At 40.0% G+C, this 17231-nt stretch overlaps 2 protein-coding genes across 5 annotated transcripts in view; one reads left to right on the forward strand and one right to left on the reverse strand.

Moving 5' to 3' along the window:
- Window positions 1-3980, forward strand: part of SMURF2 (SMAD specific E3 ubiquitin protein ligase 2) — a 56382-nt gene extending 52402 nt beyond the window's left edge. The window contains exons 19-20 of one of the 4 annotated variants that reach the window (XR_006171178.1): window positions 221-2555; window positions 2651-3980. Coding sequence is in view for 1 of the 4 variants with exons in the window: in XM_042833161.1 (XP_042689095.1) it covers window positions 221-320 (100 nt within the window). In the remaining 3 variants the exon portion in view is untranslated. Of the gene's footprint in view, window positions 1-220 lie in introns of all 4 variants that reach the window. The other 3 variants (XR_006171177.1, XR_006171179.1, XM_042833161.1) reach the window with 3 other exon arrangements.
- CEP95 (centrosomal protein 95) lies at window positions 3329-17032 on the reverse strand. The gene is made up of 21 exons (XM_042833160.1): window positions 16962-17032; window positions 16115-16243; window positions 15637-15744; window positions 15209-15322; window positions 14865-14970; window positions 14290-14399; window positions 13651-13865; window positions 13327-13393; window positions 12659-12702; window positions 11502-11623; window positions 11061-11190; window positions 10751-10862; window positions 10063-10241; window positions 9710-9802; window positions 8633-8783; window positions 7311-7471; window positions 6816-6890; window positions 6203-6355; window positions 4924-5070; window positions 4762-4833; window positions 3329-4690 (listed from the first exon to the last, which is right to left on the reverse strand). Exons 1-21 carry the CDS (start codon window positions 16981-16983, stop codon window positions 4514-4516), a joined length of 2487 nt encoding a protein of 828 aa, XP_042689094.1. The 5' UTR covers window positions 16984-17032; the 3' UTR covers window positions 3329-4513.
- Window positions 17033-17231: the final 199 nt, after the last annotated feature.

The raw sequence follows: 17231 nt of genomic DNA on the forward strand, positions 1-17231 counted from the left end.
TTGCTGCCTGTTTTCACACTGTTTCTTTCTTTTATGGCATCGCAGATGCTGTCCATTACAGAGGAGTAAAGGTGTGAAAACTACAAATTGATTTTGTTTATGTGAAGTGCCATTGGCCACGTCAAGTATTGTTTCAAGTATCTTAAATGAACTGCAGCAGAGATTTGCTGGGGGAGGCTGTAAGATCCAAATAATTGAAGGTTTCACTTTGTCTTTGCAGCTTTAACCGAATAGACATTCCTCCTTATGAAAGCTATGACAAGCTATATGAGAAGCTGCTAACTGCCATTGAAGAAACATGTGGGTTTGCTGTGGAATGACCCTTCACAGGCTTACCTGAGACTCTATTTATACTCCTGTCAGCCGGAATGCCCTTCCCTCATCAAGACTCGAGAAATGCTTGAAATACAGGAAACTTTCCCTTTTCTACACTAGGACACTGTGAGGGAAAGGACAACTTTGCAATTTTTTTCTTTCAAGAAAATAGGTTCTGTGGTTCCTGCCATAGGATCATTCAGCTGCTATTAAAAACTAATACCTTGAACATACAGAATGCTGACTTTTCCTACATTTCAACAGTTAAGCAGTATTCTATACTTAAAGACTACTACTATTTTTGTAAAAGGTAATCTATTATATTTGCCTACCTGATTTCTATTCTCAGATACCAAGAAACAACTTCAGCAGTCGGTACAAGTCACGTTTCAGCCTCTTTTAAATGTATGATACTGACCAGCATCTATACCTGCTATTTTTGGAAAAAATATTTTGGATTATTCTAACTTTTTGCATAAAATTGGCTGAAAGGATCATTAATCTTTTTAATTAAAGCCACTTACATGTTACTGCATTTTCTTATAGTAAAACATTATATTCTGCAATGTACATTCAACTAATGTTACCACAGGGAACTTTTTTTATATTTTTCAAGCATGAATCACGAAAATGATGTTTTGGGGCCTATTTATATTGCTCGTCAGATTCCTTAAGCAAAATTTCTAGTGTGAGTGACACATACTGCCTTTGGTACAGTATTTGTGTTAGATGTGGAATAGACCTTTTTTAATGAAGAGCAGACGTTTTGATTTTTTTACGCAGCATTTTTCTAACGAGTCAAGAGTATTTTTTGTGACTTTTGACTTTAAACACTGCATTTTTCAACTTCGTGTGCGTGGTGATGAGGTAACATTTGACAGCAGCAACCTGTTTGCAGTTCATTACAGAACCCATCCTACCCAGCCGACCAAAGCTTGTTTGAATGCAGCCAAATCACATAATATATTGTGGATGCTAAAGATCTATCAGGTAAAACATAATTTAATCTTTGTCTAGCTGCTCGTGACACGTGGGTTTGAGTTACAACTAAGGAAAAATGGCAGTAAAACTAAAAATGTTGTATTAACTGAAATATGCGATGTGCTTCAAAAATGAGGTTTTAAAAGCACATAATTTATTGATTGTAGGGATGGAAGTAAGTATATATATGAATTATAACATGGGTTGATCTCTGCAAAGGGGAATAAAATGCACTACCAGTGGAGGGAACTGAATTTTGAAGTAAGTTTGGGAAATCTCAGTGAAGATCCATATAATCTGTTCATGGTGTGTAGATGAATGGCTCTACTTAACAGGCAGTGGCATTCTCCTCTCGGTGAGGAGCTTTGGAACAGGCAGCATTTTTTTTCCAATCAGTGTTGTTTTTTAACGTAGGTTACAATCAATCATCAAGTCTGCACTATTTTTACACTGTCAATAAGAAGAAAGTGAAGGGTATTGGAAATGCTTAAACACCGGGATGTAAACAGCAGTGTGAGTCACAGTGAACTGGCTCATTTTCTATTTGTTCCTTGGAGCTTGAACTTCATTTTGTTCTGCCAAATCTGACTGCCGCAGTGAGTAAACTACTACTGGATGTTGTGTATTAGAACAGTGGGCAATGGACTGCTTTCTAGAATTGTGGTAAGAACCTGGTGAGCCAAATCCACATGTTCATTTGATTATATATATATTTTTGTACAGCTGTTGCTGGAAGGTTTGTTCTGAAAGACTTGCTTCCTTGTTCTGGGCTGGCTGCAGGGGTGAGGCTACTTAGGGATGTAAACATAAAGCCAAGAAACTTGCTGTAACAGCCAGGTTTGAAATATATCAGGCCATTCTTCATTTCAAGGGACTGTTGCACTCCTAAAACGGCTGGTACCTTTGTTAAGTTAGGGAGCCCCTACTAGAGAAGCCACCACTGCATTTCTCCAGTTTTTCTGGAAAGCAAAGCAGGATGTTGCCCACTGCGTTCCTTACTTGTTACTGCTTCCTGAGGTTGGGGACCACTGTGTGACATAACTCCCAAAGTCCTCTTCTCGCCCATCAAGTTTGGAGGTCTGACATGAAGCTCTCCTGACACAGAATCAAAACATGGTTGTTGAGTAAGGGATTTAATTCTGCTCTTGCTCAGGCTGTGGCTGCAGACACCCTGATCGTGGAAGCATGCCAGATGTAAAATCCAGCTCGATCCAGCTTTTGGGAGAAGTCGGGGCTCAGCTGGTGACTCCAGGGGAAAGGTACGCTCTTCTCTTTTCCCCAGGCAGTCAACCTCAGCACTATTTAAAGGCTGTTTCTGTAGTGTCTCCTGACCACAGCGTCTGTACCCTCCTAGGAACCTCTCCCTGCCCACCTCCTTAGGCTGGTTCATGTACTGAACACCTGGTTGTGGCCACCTTTACAGCATAAAAGCATTTCTGAGGAGGGAGGAAATGAGCTCTGCAGAATGTAGAGTGCAGATCAGCTGATAAATACCATTCATTTTCACAGCAGCCTTAGCAGTACATCTGTTTGTTCTACCAACCATTTTGATATGGCATAGAGAATTGTTTTTAAATTGTCACAGATAAATATTGTAAATTTAATATATTATAAGCAAACCTAGATGAATTTACATTTGACTTTCCACAGCTGACAGATGAGGTTGAATATACCAAGTATTTTGAGTGCCTTTCTACCTTTATAATGACTGAGAGCTTTAACTAAAGCACCTCATCGCTCGCGTTTATCAGAAAACTTTAGTTGATGCCTTTGCAAAATTGTATTTCAAGATCACGTCAGCTACTTTTGCCCTCAAAAAGGTGCTAAGCCTAATATTGCATTTTAACCTTGGACTTTCACCCCATGATTAATGTGAATATTTATTTCAATGTGTCCCTCTTACTGGGTTTTACTTTATCCAGTCTTTAGTTGTTTTAGAGAAATGTCACATCATGGTTTTATGCTGTTGCTTTTCATATGAATGTTTAATTATGAACAGAACTTTTGTAGATTTCAGATATACAGTACACAGTTGAATTTCAGAGGATTTAATTTCTCGGTGTAAAGAGTTTTGTAATGGTGCTTTGTACAGTATGTATTCTAATTTTTTTGCACATAGTTTCAGTTTCCCTAAACTGATTTATTTTTACCAAATTGTTGTGTTGTACTAAAGTCCAGAGCACACAAGCTGTTTTTAAATTCTTGTCCTACAACACTACATCTGTATAGAACTTCTGGTGCGTTTAAACTAGCTGCATTGATGGAAGTAAAAGCTTTGCTTCTATATCATAAGAATGCATCATACAGCTTAATGTAGCATGCTCCAAGTGCTTCAGATTTTAAACTGCACCACCTAGTTACCAGGTGCCATTTGTTGTACTTTACACTATGTAGTAGGTTTCTGGCTCTACCACATCCTCAGAGCTTCGTCTGTAGCTGTAATTAGTTTATACAAGTGTAATTACTCCTCCACAACCTGACAGTTCTTAGTTTATCATTTCCATTGTATTTATTACAGAGTGTTTTAGCATTGGTATCATTGTATTTTCACCCAGCTGTTACATGAGCTTTAACAAAAAAATCTGTATAAAATGGTTTTTAAGTACTTAATGTATGTACCCATGCAGAAGTTGAGCAATAAATTGTATGCTGTTTGCACTGTCACAGCATCAATGGTTTAAAAAGTTTTCAGTTTTTCTTAATTGTTTACTTTAAAATGTAACAAATAGCTTTAAGTAATCCGCCCTCGTTTCAGGGGAAAGTGCTTATTACACTCTGAGTCTTTCTGCAGACGTCTGCCTAAAATAAGGGTTGTGCTAATTGTCTTAACTGAACAACAAAGGTCTTATTTTGGCTTTTATGTTAATGGTTTCCTGGAAAGGGGCTCATCTCTGTGTTACTGAATGGATGTCTGCTCTCAAGTTGCAGCAAAAATTGAACTGCTTTCCTTATGAGAAGAAAAAAGTAAAATAAGTTTTATAAATACACGTTAAAATTCTGACATCATTTCAGCTTTGCTACACAGTAGAAAGTAGCTTAAAACTTTATTAATCATAAAAGTACTGGAAGTTCCAGGTACCAACAGCTGTGCCTCTGGCACATGGAGATGACAGATCTGATCTTACAGAACAGCAGCTGCACACCACCTTCCTGTCGCAGCACTTCTCAGAGACTCCCCTCCAGCTCAGCAGACAGCTGCAGTGCTATTTACCATGTCTTAAGAGAAACCACTTTTGTTGTACTGAAAGGAAGCCATCTGAAGCCTAGATCTGAGTCTGTCTGCCTCTAGTTCATGAAAAAAAGTTTCATCATCATTTTGCATTATTGCTGTTTGCAGTTGCTGTATTTCTTTTTCCATCCTTGACCTCAGCTCTCTTTTTGTTTTCTGCAGCATCTAAACAGAACACAGGTATTAGCATATTGCATAAAGAAAGAAAACATCCACACAAGATCAAAAACCCTTACTTGTGCTTGTGCTTTCTCTCTGGTTCGGATTTGTTGGCGTTCTTGAGATAAAGCTTCTGCTAGCATGGAAAACTAAGCACAATACATGTTTCAGTTAAAGAAATGAAAGGCTTCTACTATTGAAAACATTATCTGGCTGTCTCAGCTGCAGGTTGAACTTACCTGATCTCTGTAATAGTTCTCCATGGACTCCAGCTCATTCTGATGCTCTCTTCTTTGCTCAGCACGCATCTCTTGAGCATATGCTCTCAGCTCCTTCAGTCTTTGCTTCTGAATTTCTAAGCCTTCTTCAAATAAGTTTTTAAATATCTGCCAACAATTAAAAAAGCAAACACAATTTTCCTAGAAACTTAAAAAAGCTGTGTTGTTGTTGGGAGTACCAAACCTTTTTGAATATAAGGCTTCGACCAACCAATTTAATTTGGGTATGTTGCTTTGTAAGTAAATGTTAACATATTTGAGATGCTTTATCTCCTGATGAAAGGGCAATCACAAAAAAAGGGTCACTGCCCTTGAAAAAGTACAGTTACACATCGAGTACCAGTGGTACAGGCACAGCTGAGCTATCTTTGTAATATTCATTTAATTGGAATTCTTATAAAAAGTACATCTTTCAGATTTGTTCAATCAGGATGAATCAGAGTGGCCAGAACAGCAGGGATGTACTGATCAAAGCTGATTTTTCCTATATGCACCAAACTCTGAACATGTGGAGCTACAGCCCACAGCACTCTGTCTAATTCAGGATGTTCACCCAGATTTCCAATAACAGGAAATGCAGCCTGCACTCACACTGCCCATCCGTACAAAAGAACACTGCTGCACAGCTTCAGACACAAACTGTGCTCAGGTCAATAACAGTGAATTAATACACAAAACTTCCTAGACTTTAAAAGGTGAGAACTGTGCAGCTACTCTTGTGAAATAAATTAGCACTGCTGGCTTAACTTAGCTGTGATGTGCAGCCCTAAATAGAGTTCATCTGTCAAAAAGTCCACTTTGTTTCACAAAGATGAGTGAAAGCAGGTTTTTTTTGTCAGTTTCCATAACTGAAAATTTAGGTTATTTTCTTTGGATGGTAGCTCTAGGAACCTCTTAATTCTCTGTTTCTGAAAACTTGCTTCTTCAATTTGTCTTGATGTTAGCCTTGTTTTTTCATGCTGAGGGTGAGCCTTTTTCTCCTTTCCTTAACACTATCAAGCATCCTTCCTGTTTTACAGTGGCCTGCCTTCAACTGACTTCAGTGTTTCCAAAGAAGGAAACTTTTCATCACAGCTTTGACTGCCCAGCCACTTAATCCAGGCTCCTTCATTCTGTTCACTTAAGTTGCCTCTGTCTCCTTCTACCATTATTTGTACTGCGATACTGCAGGTCCTCAGCAATCGCATCCAAACAATACAGAAGAATTCCACACTTGCAAAGCAAAACAACTTGGGCTTACCCTTTCTTCCCTTGTCCTAGCCCGCATCATCTTGGCCCGCAGCTGGACACGGTAATCTTCATAGTATTTCCTGGCTCTAACAACTTGCTGGCGTTTCTCTCTCACCTTACTCTGAGTCCATTTCTGGCAGTAGATACGTTGCTTTAATTCTTGCTAAATGGAAAAAAGTTGCTGTGAGACCACCGATCTCTCAATGGATTTGCTTAAGCCAAGTTTTGTTGATCATTTCTAATGGGGTCCTTGACTAAGAAACTCCTTATTCCAGTTTTAAAGCTTTAAGTTATAAATGCAGTGTAATCACCGCCGACTTTGCGCAGTGTTGCCATCAGCAGTACCAGATAATTAAGGAGTCAGCGTTGCCACAGCTGCTGGTATTGTTAACATTAAAACCAGCAGGCTGAAGTTTCTCTTCCTCATGTGCTTTCAGCTTGTTTGTGTTTTAAAGCAGCAGCTAAGTGTAGTAGTGGCATTTTATTCCAGATAGCCACACAGCAGAGGTTACATGGCATTTGAGGCCACAGTTACTCAAAAGGCATAAAGTTGTCATAAAGTAAGAAGCTCCTTTTATGAACAGGGAGTATTCTATGTAACAAATACCATTCAAAGAACATACCAGTCTCTTGTTATGGTCTCGATCTTTTTTAATAATTGCAACAAGAAGCTCATGCTTCTTCAAGGCTTGTTGAACCTGGAGGTTTAATTTAAAAAAGAAAAAAAGTTATTTCTATCATTCTGCAGGACAGGCATTTGTATGCAGGAGTTGTCCCAGAAATATTACCTTTATACTTAACATAAAGGTTAACTCAATATAAACAGCAATATTGAGTTGATGTGCGTAAGGTAATTGCTGTAGCAAACACTACTAACGATGCTGCACTGCTGATAACTTACAAATATGACATAAGTTCTGTTAAATAGAAATGCAGGTGTAAACAAGCAGTGGCCGTGCTCTGTCTCACAGCTGAGACACACGGTGTGAAAGGACGTGTTCAGGATGTTTGTGTTCTTATCCATGGTGCACGGCCAGGATGATTTTACTATGAAACACCATCTGATGAGCGCTACCCTTCTGTCAGCTGATGCTTAAAAGGTAAGAATGTGAACTCACTTCATTTTGGAGTTTGAGTCTAGCCCTGTCAGAAGCTGCTTTCAGCCGTTCAGTCTGTGCGAGCTGCTGCCGCCACATTTTGTTCATAGCGTGCTGGGAAACGTGCAGGTGGGGGAACTCTTCCAGTAGCTGAAGCAGGAGGTCATCATCCCTGACTTTCACTACAAGTAAAGAAAGATGTAAGCAATAAAGCCCTGGAAACTACATTTAGTGCTGAATTCTTCCAGACAGCATCAGCCTAAGTTAGGAAATACTTCAGATTGAACAGTGTATGCAACTACCATGCTGTTGTTATGATGTCAGGCTCAACTCAGCAGTACACAGGATCTCTTCCAATGCAGCAGCTGAGAAACCAATCCCAAGTAAGTGGCTTTTTTTCTTTTCTGCTGAAGAACGGCTTTTATAGCTCAGGCCTCACGTCTCCCCCTTTACCATGGTTAATCCTATTTAGAGAGGCATCCCCTTCTTCAGATGGTTCAGATTGTCACTAATAAGTCACAACTTTCTTTGTTTCATTGGCTCCAGCAACTTAAAATACTGCTAATGCAGTGGCAGATACAGGTCTGTATAAATAGTGGAAAACAAAGAAGTGGAAAACAAACTCATTTGCAACATTCTTATTACGTCTTTGATTATGGTGGCAAGAAATAAACTAAACTACAGGCAGATGAAACAAGTGAGTATTAACCAAGTAAATGCATTTCAAACACTTAGCAAAAACAAACCAAGAAATCCCAATAGTGTCCCTGACCAACATTCAGGCACGTTAGGGGATTGTACCACGACCTTACATAAAGACAGACATAATGCTGTTTGGCAGTACTGAGCTGTGATTTGTGTTCACTGTTCTTGGAACATTTCTGACTCAGCAAAACCCATGGCATAATTTCTGCTACAACAGCAGGGTCTTTTCCTACCAAACATTGTGCTCGTCCACCTCCATATGTTTTAGCACCAACCCAGTAAAGCTAGAGGCCCAGTTTGAAATAATACATGTTCAGAAAAAGTGGGAAGAAAGACTGAGCTCAGAGTATAGTGGAGCAAACACAGGAGTAGCAGGAATGGAAAGAAGCTTTGAAAATTATCCAGGAGAGTTTAAGGAGGTAGCAAGTGGGTCCGAGTTTTGAACTGTGCACGGGTGGTTCACATTTACTTAGAGCATTATCTTCTGTAACAAAAATCCAGACGTATGGAGGTCATAAGAAGGGGAAAATGCTACAGCTGACTGGTATATATTGGGCCAATGCCTTTATGCTTGGAGTTCCAACACATGCTTTCAAAGGATGCCAGTTTTCCACCAAGTATAGTTTTGTGTTTCTTACTTGGAGCTGCTTTCTTTGGCTTTGCAGTCCCTCGTTTTGGAATCCACTGGCTGTATCTGGGATTCCAAGGTGTGGTTTTTCTAGAATAAACTCTCACTGGCTGAGGGATTTTTGGAGATTCTTTAAAGATGTTTTCCTTGTATCCTTGTTCCTTTGGAGCAGATGTAAAACAGATGGAGAACAGGTATGAGAAGGGCAAGACTGATAGATCACATAGTTTGGGTATCAGAACTTAAATGGCATCAAAAATTGTAGAATGAGAAATTGGAGATACTGAATTGAATTCTTGAGAAGTTGAAAATGTACCAAATGCAGTCCACGGTTCAAATAAAGGTTACATCTCTCTATTGCATAACCTCAGCTCTTTTGCAGCACTTCACAGTTCTGCAGCAGCCTGATCACTGCTTCTGCAAAAGCTGTGAAAACAGCCAGTGCATCCCACAGCAGAATGACACAGCTTTCAACCTAAGTTCCTTGATGGTCCAGTACTCTGTAAGAAAGCAGCAGTACTAGAAAGTATCTAAGAACCCTTCTGCCAGATTCATAATAGTAGAAAATCATCCTTGCACAAAAAAAACGACTTCTAGAGTAGGTAGAAAAAAACATAAATATGACAACATAAAGCAAATTACCTCCACGGTGCAGGGCATCCAGCTCTCAGCCTGGGGAATGGGGGAGGCAAGTAGGAAATAGCTGAGAGGGCCTGCAGCTGGTCAGACTTGCTCTTAGAAAGATAACTAGCATCACGAGAGTTCAGGCCAGTCTACAGAAGCTGCCTTCTGACTTAGCATAGTTATCTAAATCACAGTCTCTTGAAATCACTTCATGTAAACCATATGATGGTTATTCTGCTGCTGAGAATATTACCTACAAGGGCTGACAACTTTAGATAAAACCAAGGGACAGTTATTTTTGTCTCTGGAAAAGCTGACCCCTGTTCACTATTTCAGTACACAACTCTTCTATAACTCCAATACTAGAAGTCAAGGTGTTCTTGCACCCAGAAAATGTGCACAGTGCCTGGACAAAGTATTTAGACAAATTTTAAGATAACTAGCAAAATAATGCTTTACATACCAGTTCCTTGATTTCTTCCCTGAGTTTGGAAAGTCTGAGCCTCTCCCGAGCTTCATAAATTCTTAATTCATTTTCATAAGCTTTAGCAACCATCTAGAAAGCAAAAAAAGGAACTTTGCAGAGAAAATAACCGGTCCAGACGGATAGATACCTCATTAGCTTCTTCAGAATATGGGTTAAAATTGTTCCTTCCACTTAAAACTTCTTTTTTCTGCAGTATTTGGAGTCTACAACTACAACAGTGCAAAATCATAAAAGTGGGCCAAATGCCTCCAGTAAACAAGGACATTCAATTCCAATACTCTTGGCATAACTGTACTAAGAACAACTAACAGGTCTAACCCTGAAGTTACCTTTGCTTCTTGTGTTCTTTCATCCCTTTCTTTTTGCAACTTGTTGCGAATGCTTTTCATTTGGCCTCTTCCATTACTGCAAAGCATGTCTTCTGCCTCCGAAAAAAGCTGATGCTGAGATGAGGGTGATGGTGGAGAAAGGGATCGTGTCCTGCTGGGGTACTTCAGGTGTGGTATGTCTGTGAGGAGGGGGGTTTTAGTAACTACCCAGCTTCAAGCAAAAAAAAAAAAAAGCTCCAGCCAAGTTAAAAACCATCCACAGCAAAATTGAAATATTTAGCACAAATTAAATGGCAAAAAGCTAAAGCCTTTGCTTTTAGGTTTATCCCTGCTCTGAATCCTACGTGTGGGGACTTTTATGGCAGCAGAAGTGCTAAGAGATATTTAAGATGGGAAAGGATAAAGCAGCAAAACCATTTAAAGTTAACAACAGAGACTGTTTTCAAGATTCATAAACAGCTCCATCTTTCAATATAATGTTGTGCATGTAGATTAGATCAAGCTACATGATAGATTTATATCCAAGTCTTCATATTGGGTCGCTATAAAATCAGATTGCCACTGACACAGAGCACAGAACTTAGTAAAGCTGTGTGTAGGTCAGTGCATCAGCTTTACAGAAGGATTTTTTTCCTCATTCTAAAACCTGTGTGTGCTAAGAATCACTGCTGGGTGGCTCTGTGATCACCTCGCTCAGCTCTCCTTCGGCCGTAATCCATCACGCTGTCACTGTGCTGGGACAGGTTGTCTTCATCTGTCACCTCTTCTCTGGGACGCCCACCCAAAGCTCTCTTCAACATCTGTTGGACAGATTTTTGGGAAGGGGGTCAGGATCAATTGTTCATTTGTTCATTTGTTCAATTGTTCACTCAAATTTAGAAGTGCCATCCCCAATGTTAATTGCAGATTGCTTTTTCATTAATATAAAATCTGTATCATTGTTTCCCGCTGTTATTTCTAAGGCTACCTTGTCTGGATGCAACAGAGATTTTACTTACTGAATCCAGTTCATTTAACCTGTGAGAAAGTTTTTGTGATACTTGATACAGCTCTTGCTTAGGCAGGTTTTCCTTTGTTGTTCTGTGGGAAAGAGGAACTTCAAGTGAATCTATGGTAGAGTTTTCATATCTGAAAAAAAACAAAAACAAAAACAACCAGATTTCATTTCTATTCTAAAAACGTAGAGATAAATATTACCTCATACAATTCCAGCTCACTTTTTGCATAAGCACATTTCTATAGGATGAAGTACAGCTCACTGTGTAAGGGCCTACAACTGTACTTAAGAAAATGTGCACATGATGGAAGTAGGAAAGGCTTCTGCTGAAGTCATGCAGTCATACAGCTGAGGAAGATGCCTCATTAAAAAAAAAAGGAAAAGCTGGAGACAGGAGGAATTGTACAGGAAAATGGCTCAGCTCCAAGAAAACTGAACTTGCCTCTTCTTTCTAGGCAGATGTCTTGATTCAGGGCTTGGATGCTGTGTTATTTGCTCAGTGTGTAAGGAGAATTTTTGATCTAAGTGTGAAGCAGATGCAGAAGTCCCATATACCCAAGGAACCTTGAAAAATGATTAAGAGCAAAAATTAAGATTTGCACAGTAATGCTCAGAAGTACCACAGACTATAGTAGGAGAGATCCTACAATAGTATTTACAGCAGAAACATTTCGAACCATGTGATCACACACATACAGTAGATGTTTAAGGAAATAAGCTAGCAAAAATATAGATCAGTTTAAGAATCATTTACAGCTAAGCCACCAAATCAGAATAACAAAGTCTACACATCAGTGTCCCTATATACTGCCTCACTAGCCTGGGGGATCAGTGCCAAGCAATGCACTGAGCAAGCTGAACTTAGTACTGAGTATGGACTAAGCAGCAATTCAAAGCAAACGTGCTAAAATAAATCACTCCTGTCCTTATGCCAGTGCTTTAGTGTAGGCTGGTAGTTTATCTATTCAAACCAGAGTAATTCAGGGTCATCATGCAGACACTTGCAAATGTACCGACTGAAAATGAGTTTCAAAGAAAGGCAGTGCTTGAAGCAGACACGTCTGTGAGAACCTCTTGTGGCTGCAGAAGGCAAAAAAAAAAAAAAGTATTTTCCAGTACAGTCACAGAATGGCAGCTGCTGAATGGTTGGTAGGTTTTGAAAAGCAAAGGGCAATGCAAGAATGCAATGCAAGAAAATATGCAATGAGGCAATTCAGTGATCTTTAGGAAGGGAGCAAAATTTTAAAATAACCTCATAAAACCAAATTCTTACTAATTTAGAATACTGATACACAAGGAAGTGAATATTCAATGTTCTCTCTGAATAAGACAACGAGAACCAGTAAGCCCTTGTGATTAATTAGAGCTTGACATGTACTGGTGTTCACCCTTCCTGGAGGAAACACTTCCTGAAAGAACTGAGGTGACTTGCAAACTGCATGCAGCCACTGTCTAACAACACTGTGTTACTAAGTGTACTCCTGCATTGAAGTGAGAAGCCCAAAAGCCCAGAGGTGCTACAAAATAACAAGAAAAGTAATTGGAAATCCAACAGCACCGACTGAGCTTCCACGAAGGTGGTGAAGTTGCAACATGTACCTTCATATTGTCCTCAGCATCATTCCGGACGGTCTTGTCTCCTGCTGCAGAAGCAGACGGCAGGTTACTGTTAGTCACTCACGTAGACTGCAGTGTGCCTATTAGTGTGGGAATAGCTACCAAAAAATATCTGTGGCCTTTTGAACTTAATCAGCCAAAGAGAACATAATGACAAGGCAACTGTGTTTACACAGTTATGACATCCATTTCAGTGATTTTTCAGGTTTTACATTTTCAGTGTCAAAGGAGTGCTATGGAAACTAGAAAGGTAATCAGTGTCTCCCAGGCAACAGAGAAAATAAGCATGAAAACTACTTTCTAAACCATTTCTACAACAGCAATTAAGAACCTTTTCCTCAGCCTGAAAATGGTGTGTTGGGGCCACGTCCCCCTGCTCACAATAAGCTCATCTAGAGAAGTGATTTCTGTAGTACAGGGGCATCTTAAATGGATTAAGTAAGAAAGGAGTAGAACTGGGGATAGGCTATTTTGTCAAGCAGTGAACAGCTTGGAAGTAACCTATTTATATACAAAAAACAAAAAAAAATACCAAGAAAATTCTAAATAGATGCACTGGTAGTTTTAAAACCATGTTTTCTGTACTACATATAAAATTAAGGCAATATTTGACACATGGAGTTGTTCTGTAGGAAGCAAAATTCTCTCACCAGGGATCTTTCTTGACAGAAGAGCACCTGAAACATCATCAGGTTTTTGTGTAAGTGACATTTCAAGCTAGAAGAAAACACAAGAAAAATGAGACAGGAAGGTAATACATCAAGTTTGCCTTGCATGGCAATCAGTGCTGACTTTATTGCCAGCTGTACAAGAACACAACCATGATTATATTGTCAACTGTACTGCAAACTGTGCAGGAATGTTGATTACGTGCATCCATGTGTGCACTATAAACACCTCTCTCAATTAGATGGTTTTAAAATGAACCATGGGAGTACTGATTAATAAAAAACAAAGGATGGGTTTTTACTTACAGTAGGAGATTCCAGTTCTTGACTGTTAACCAAAGCTGCTGACTGACTGTCCAAGCTCTGGTGATCTCTGTGTACAGGATCACAGGACCTGGCTTCAGCAGGCTGAAATGGTGGTAGCAAAGGAACAGCCTGGCTTGGTGGCTCCCCGAGCCTTTGAGCACTGGAACTGAAATGCTCTTTTGGCAGTTCAGTGCTGTGAATGGACTCCAAGGATCCTTAAGAAACCAATATAAAGAACTTGAAATTAAAAGTGTTATCTATAGAAGTGGCATGTTATTTCTGTGTATCATCCATGCGCATTAGAGGGAAGATTAAGTATCTAATGTTAATTACCATATTCGTTTGATTGCACAGAACTGTTAAATTTTAAAGGTAGGCTACCTTGAGCCTACATATCAGTTGTTTGAATAAATCTGCATTGCTCTATATGTGCAGGTGTGATTTAACAGCACAGACACCTAAATTTGAGAGGAGTTCCAAAAGAAGCAGAGTTTGAATTTCGTGACTTATTTACTTTTGTTCGTTGACACATTTAAACTGCTGAACTGTTTTGGCATCAGCAAAACAGATACCAATTTTGCTATCTGCAGAAATGCTACTACAGATTAGTCTTAAAGATATGTATTTATCCAAGCTCACCTTCTCCTCTCTCTGAGGACAAATGAGCAGTATCTCCAAGTCGAATTAATTCACTGGTAGATTCCGAACCGTCTGCATCACACAATGGCACAAAGCATTCCGACTGGGACCTAAGGGGAACATGAAGTGATAAAATGTTTATTCTAAACGTCTTTGCCTCTTCCGTCCACAAGGTGGAGATGCAGAAGAGTCCCAGCTCTACTTCAGTCACTGGCGACTGCAGTGTGGGGCACAGGAGGCCAGCTTCCACAAAGCAAACCAATGTAGAAGTCAGGAAGATGGATCTAATGCTATTCAACTAAAATGCAATCATTTAAAAGTGGGACAAAGTTCTTAATGCATTTTGTTTCATGGCGAAAATAAGCTTAAGGGAAACAACTCCATCAGAATTCTTCAGAGCAAAAAAGATCTAGAAATGTTTTTCTGCCCAGCTAGAGGAGAAAGTTAGCTTGTGTTCCATTTGAGGGATGTATGTTTCTTTTCTGCGTGTTACTGAGAATTGCTAGCTGCTCTACAGATGTGCAAAAATAACAGTAACTTACTGTGTCAATGCATGTATTCAAAGCTATTCTTACCTGTCAACTGATGAAAGTTCCAAAGATGGTGTAAGTTGACCAGCACTGCTTTCCAGCTGCTCTGGAGATACAGTTTGCATTTTGCTATTGGGCAGTACAGTCTCATCTGTTAATAATGAAGAGGCATCAATTTTCAGGAAAAATTATTTTATATATTAACTAAAAGATTTTATCTTCATTATTATTAAAATAGTTTAAGGGTCTTAATATATATATAACATTATAAGTGCTTTTTAAAATATTATAAAGGTTATATTTAAATTATGGAATGGCATGGATTGGAGAATCCGTAATAATGTATCACCAGAACACAATACCTCAAACATGGAAATCTGTCTTCTCACCTCCATTTTGAGAAGAGAATTCACTGACTTCTTCTGTAAGATACTCCAACAAACCATCAAATATTTCAAGGAGATTTCTGATAGACTCCTTTTCTCCTTTCACAATGTTCTCACCTCAAGAGAAGGTACGGTCATATCAATAATCACTAATTTATTATTTGTTAATAAGTAGTTTGAAAGTCTTCAAAGAATAGGAGTTTTCTGAATATGACTGGAAATCCTTGTGAAGGTGTCAGCTCAGAGCACAGCTGCACCCAAACACTTAATATATCTTAAAATATTTTCAGTTCTAATAACTGAAAGCTTACAGATACTGTATCTAATTCCATTACACATATATATAAACATTATATATATATATCTACATAATATTTGTGGCATATGGTTCTTATGAAGTGTTCAAATTAAACCACATTATGAGTACTTACCAGTGATGTGTGACAAGCTGACCTGCAGGTAGTCCAATGCCAGAGAATCTATTACAGCTTGTACATTATGTGCATCATCCTCTTGGCTTCTAGGAGTAGCTATGAAATCTATTTAAAACAAATACATACATTTTATGCTATCTGAATTGACAGCTTACTGCTGTTATTTTTACTTAAACTAGTTTTAGTTTAAAAATACTAATTTTTAAGTAGAAAATGACTTGGTGAAAAGTTCAGTAATTATATGGTTGTATGAAACCTTTAATGAAAAAGAAGCATAAACATAGTATATCCCCTAGAAGATGTGGGGATCCTATCAGCTGAAGTACTGAATACAAGAACACTGACTGTTTAAACAGTTTTCATTCTTCACTCCCAGCACAAACAATACCTAGTTGCAAAATTTGCAAACTTGAACTTGTCCATTGTAAAATATGCAGAAGCACACAAAAGCATCCTTAGGAATTAACATTCCCACCTGGTACCTTTTCTCCTAAGATCGACTCATAAAGACAAACAAATACATCAGCTCCGCACTCTGAGAGATGCTTTATGTGCTGGTTTATGTGACAGCTCCTTAAAAGATCATTGGCAACGTTGACCCAATCTATAAAGAAGTAGAGTATGTTAACAACAGAACTGGAAGACACAGAAATACAGAATGGATAGTTACAGTGAAAGATGGAACCACTTCAGGTGCCTTTGATACGAGGCCAATGCCACACGATGGGCTCAGTACTTGGTGTGATCAGGGCAGCAATGCTTTCTGCACCCAGTGGGATTTCCTTCAGAGAGAAATATGAGCAGTGAGGAACACGGGCAGCATCAGCCAAAGCACTGCTGAGAGCTGACCGTCCTTCACAGAAGGAGCAGTGAGCGTTACCATAGACTGCAGGGTGCTGGAAAAGTGATGACACCGTTTGAAGGGAGAAAAGGGAAGAAAGAGGACTGTGTGGTTCCTGCACAAGGCCTCTTGGGTACTGCTTTTGCTTTTCTGTACACGGGGAGAAATGCTTTTCCATTCCTACTCTTCATTCAGTTCCACAGATCGCTCTGCAGTACCGCTTTAACAGCTATAGCTGCGAGGCAGGTTCGAGCAGCATCTCCTGCAGCTCGGCCTCGAAACCAGCCACCTCCAGACCTAAAAGCGTGGCTGGAGAAAAGGGAGGGCGCATAAAAAGCTTAAGGATCCACAACACAAAGAGGAGAGCGGGAACCTTTAAGCAACATCACGTCTGCATAAAACGGAAGGCGTCAGCTCCACCGCGAGGCCCCACAGGGCAGCGGAGACGGGAGGAACCCTCGGAGCCGCAGCCCGCGCCTACCTGTGCCCTCAGCGCTGCCCATGGCGCAGCCGCCCGCCAACAGCCGCCCCCTGCTCCAACGGCCGCGCGGAGCGGCGGGCTGCGCCGGAAGAGGCGGGGCTTAGAGGCCCTTTCCCGCCCCCCCTCCCGCTGAGTCCTGCTCGCGCCCTCGGTGCTATGGCGCGTGTTGGCGCGGGGCCGGTCGTCATGGAAACGGAGATGGGGGTGGGGAGAGTTTGTGCCTCAAGGCCGGGCCTGGTTTCCTGACGCGAGCCTCGCGCTTTTGTGCCG

This window comes from Centrocercus urophasianus, unplaced genomic scaffold, assembly GCF_019232065.1.
Source record: "Centrocercus urophasianus isolate 14NV4802_14NV808 unplaced genomic scaffold, USGS_Curo_1.0 seq_40, whole genome shotgun sequence".
In the NCBI taxonomy this organism is placed as follows: Eukaryota; Metazoa; Chordata; class Aves; order Galliformes; family Phasianidae; genus Centrocercus; species Centrocercus urophasianus.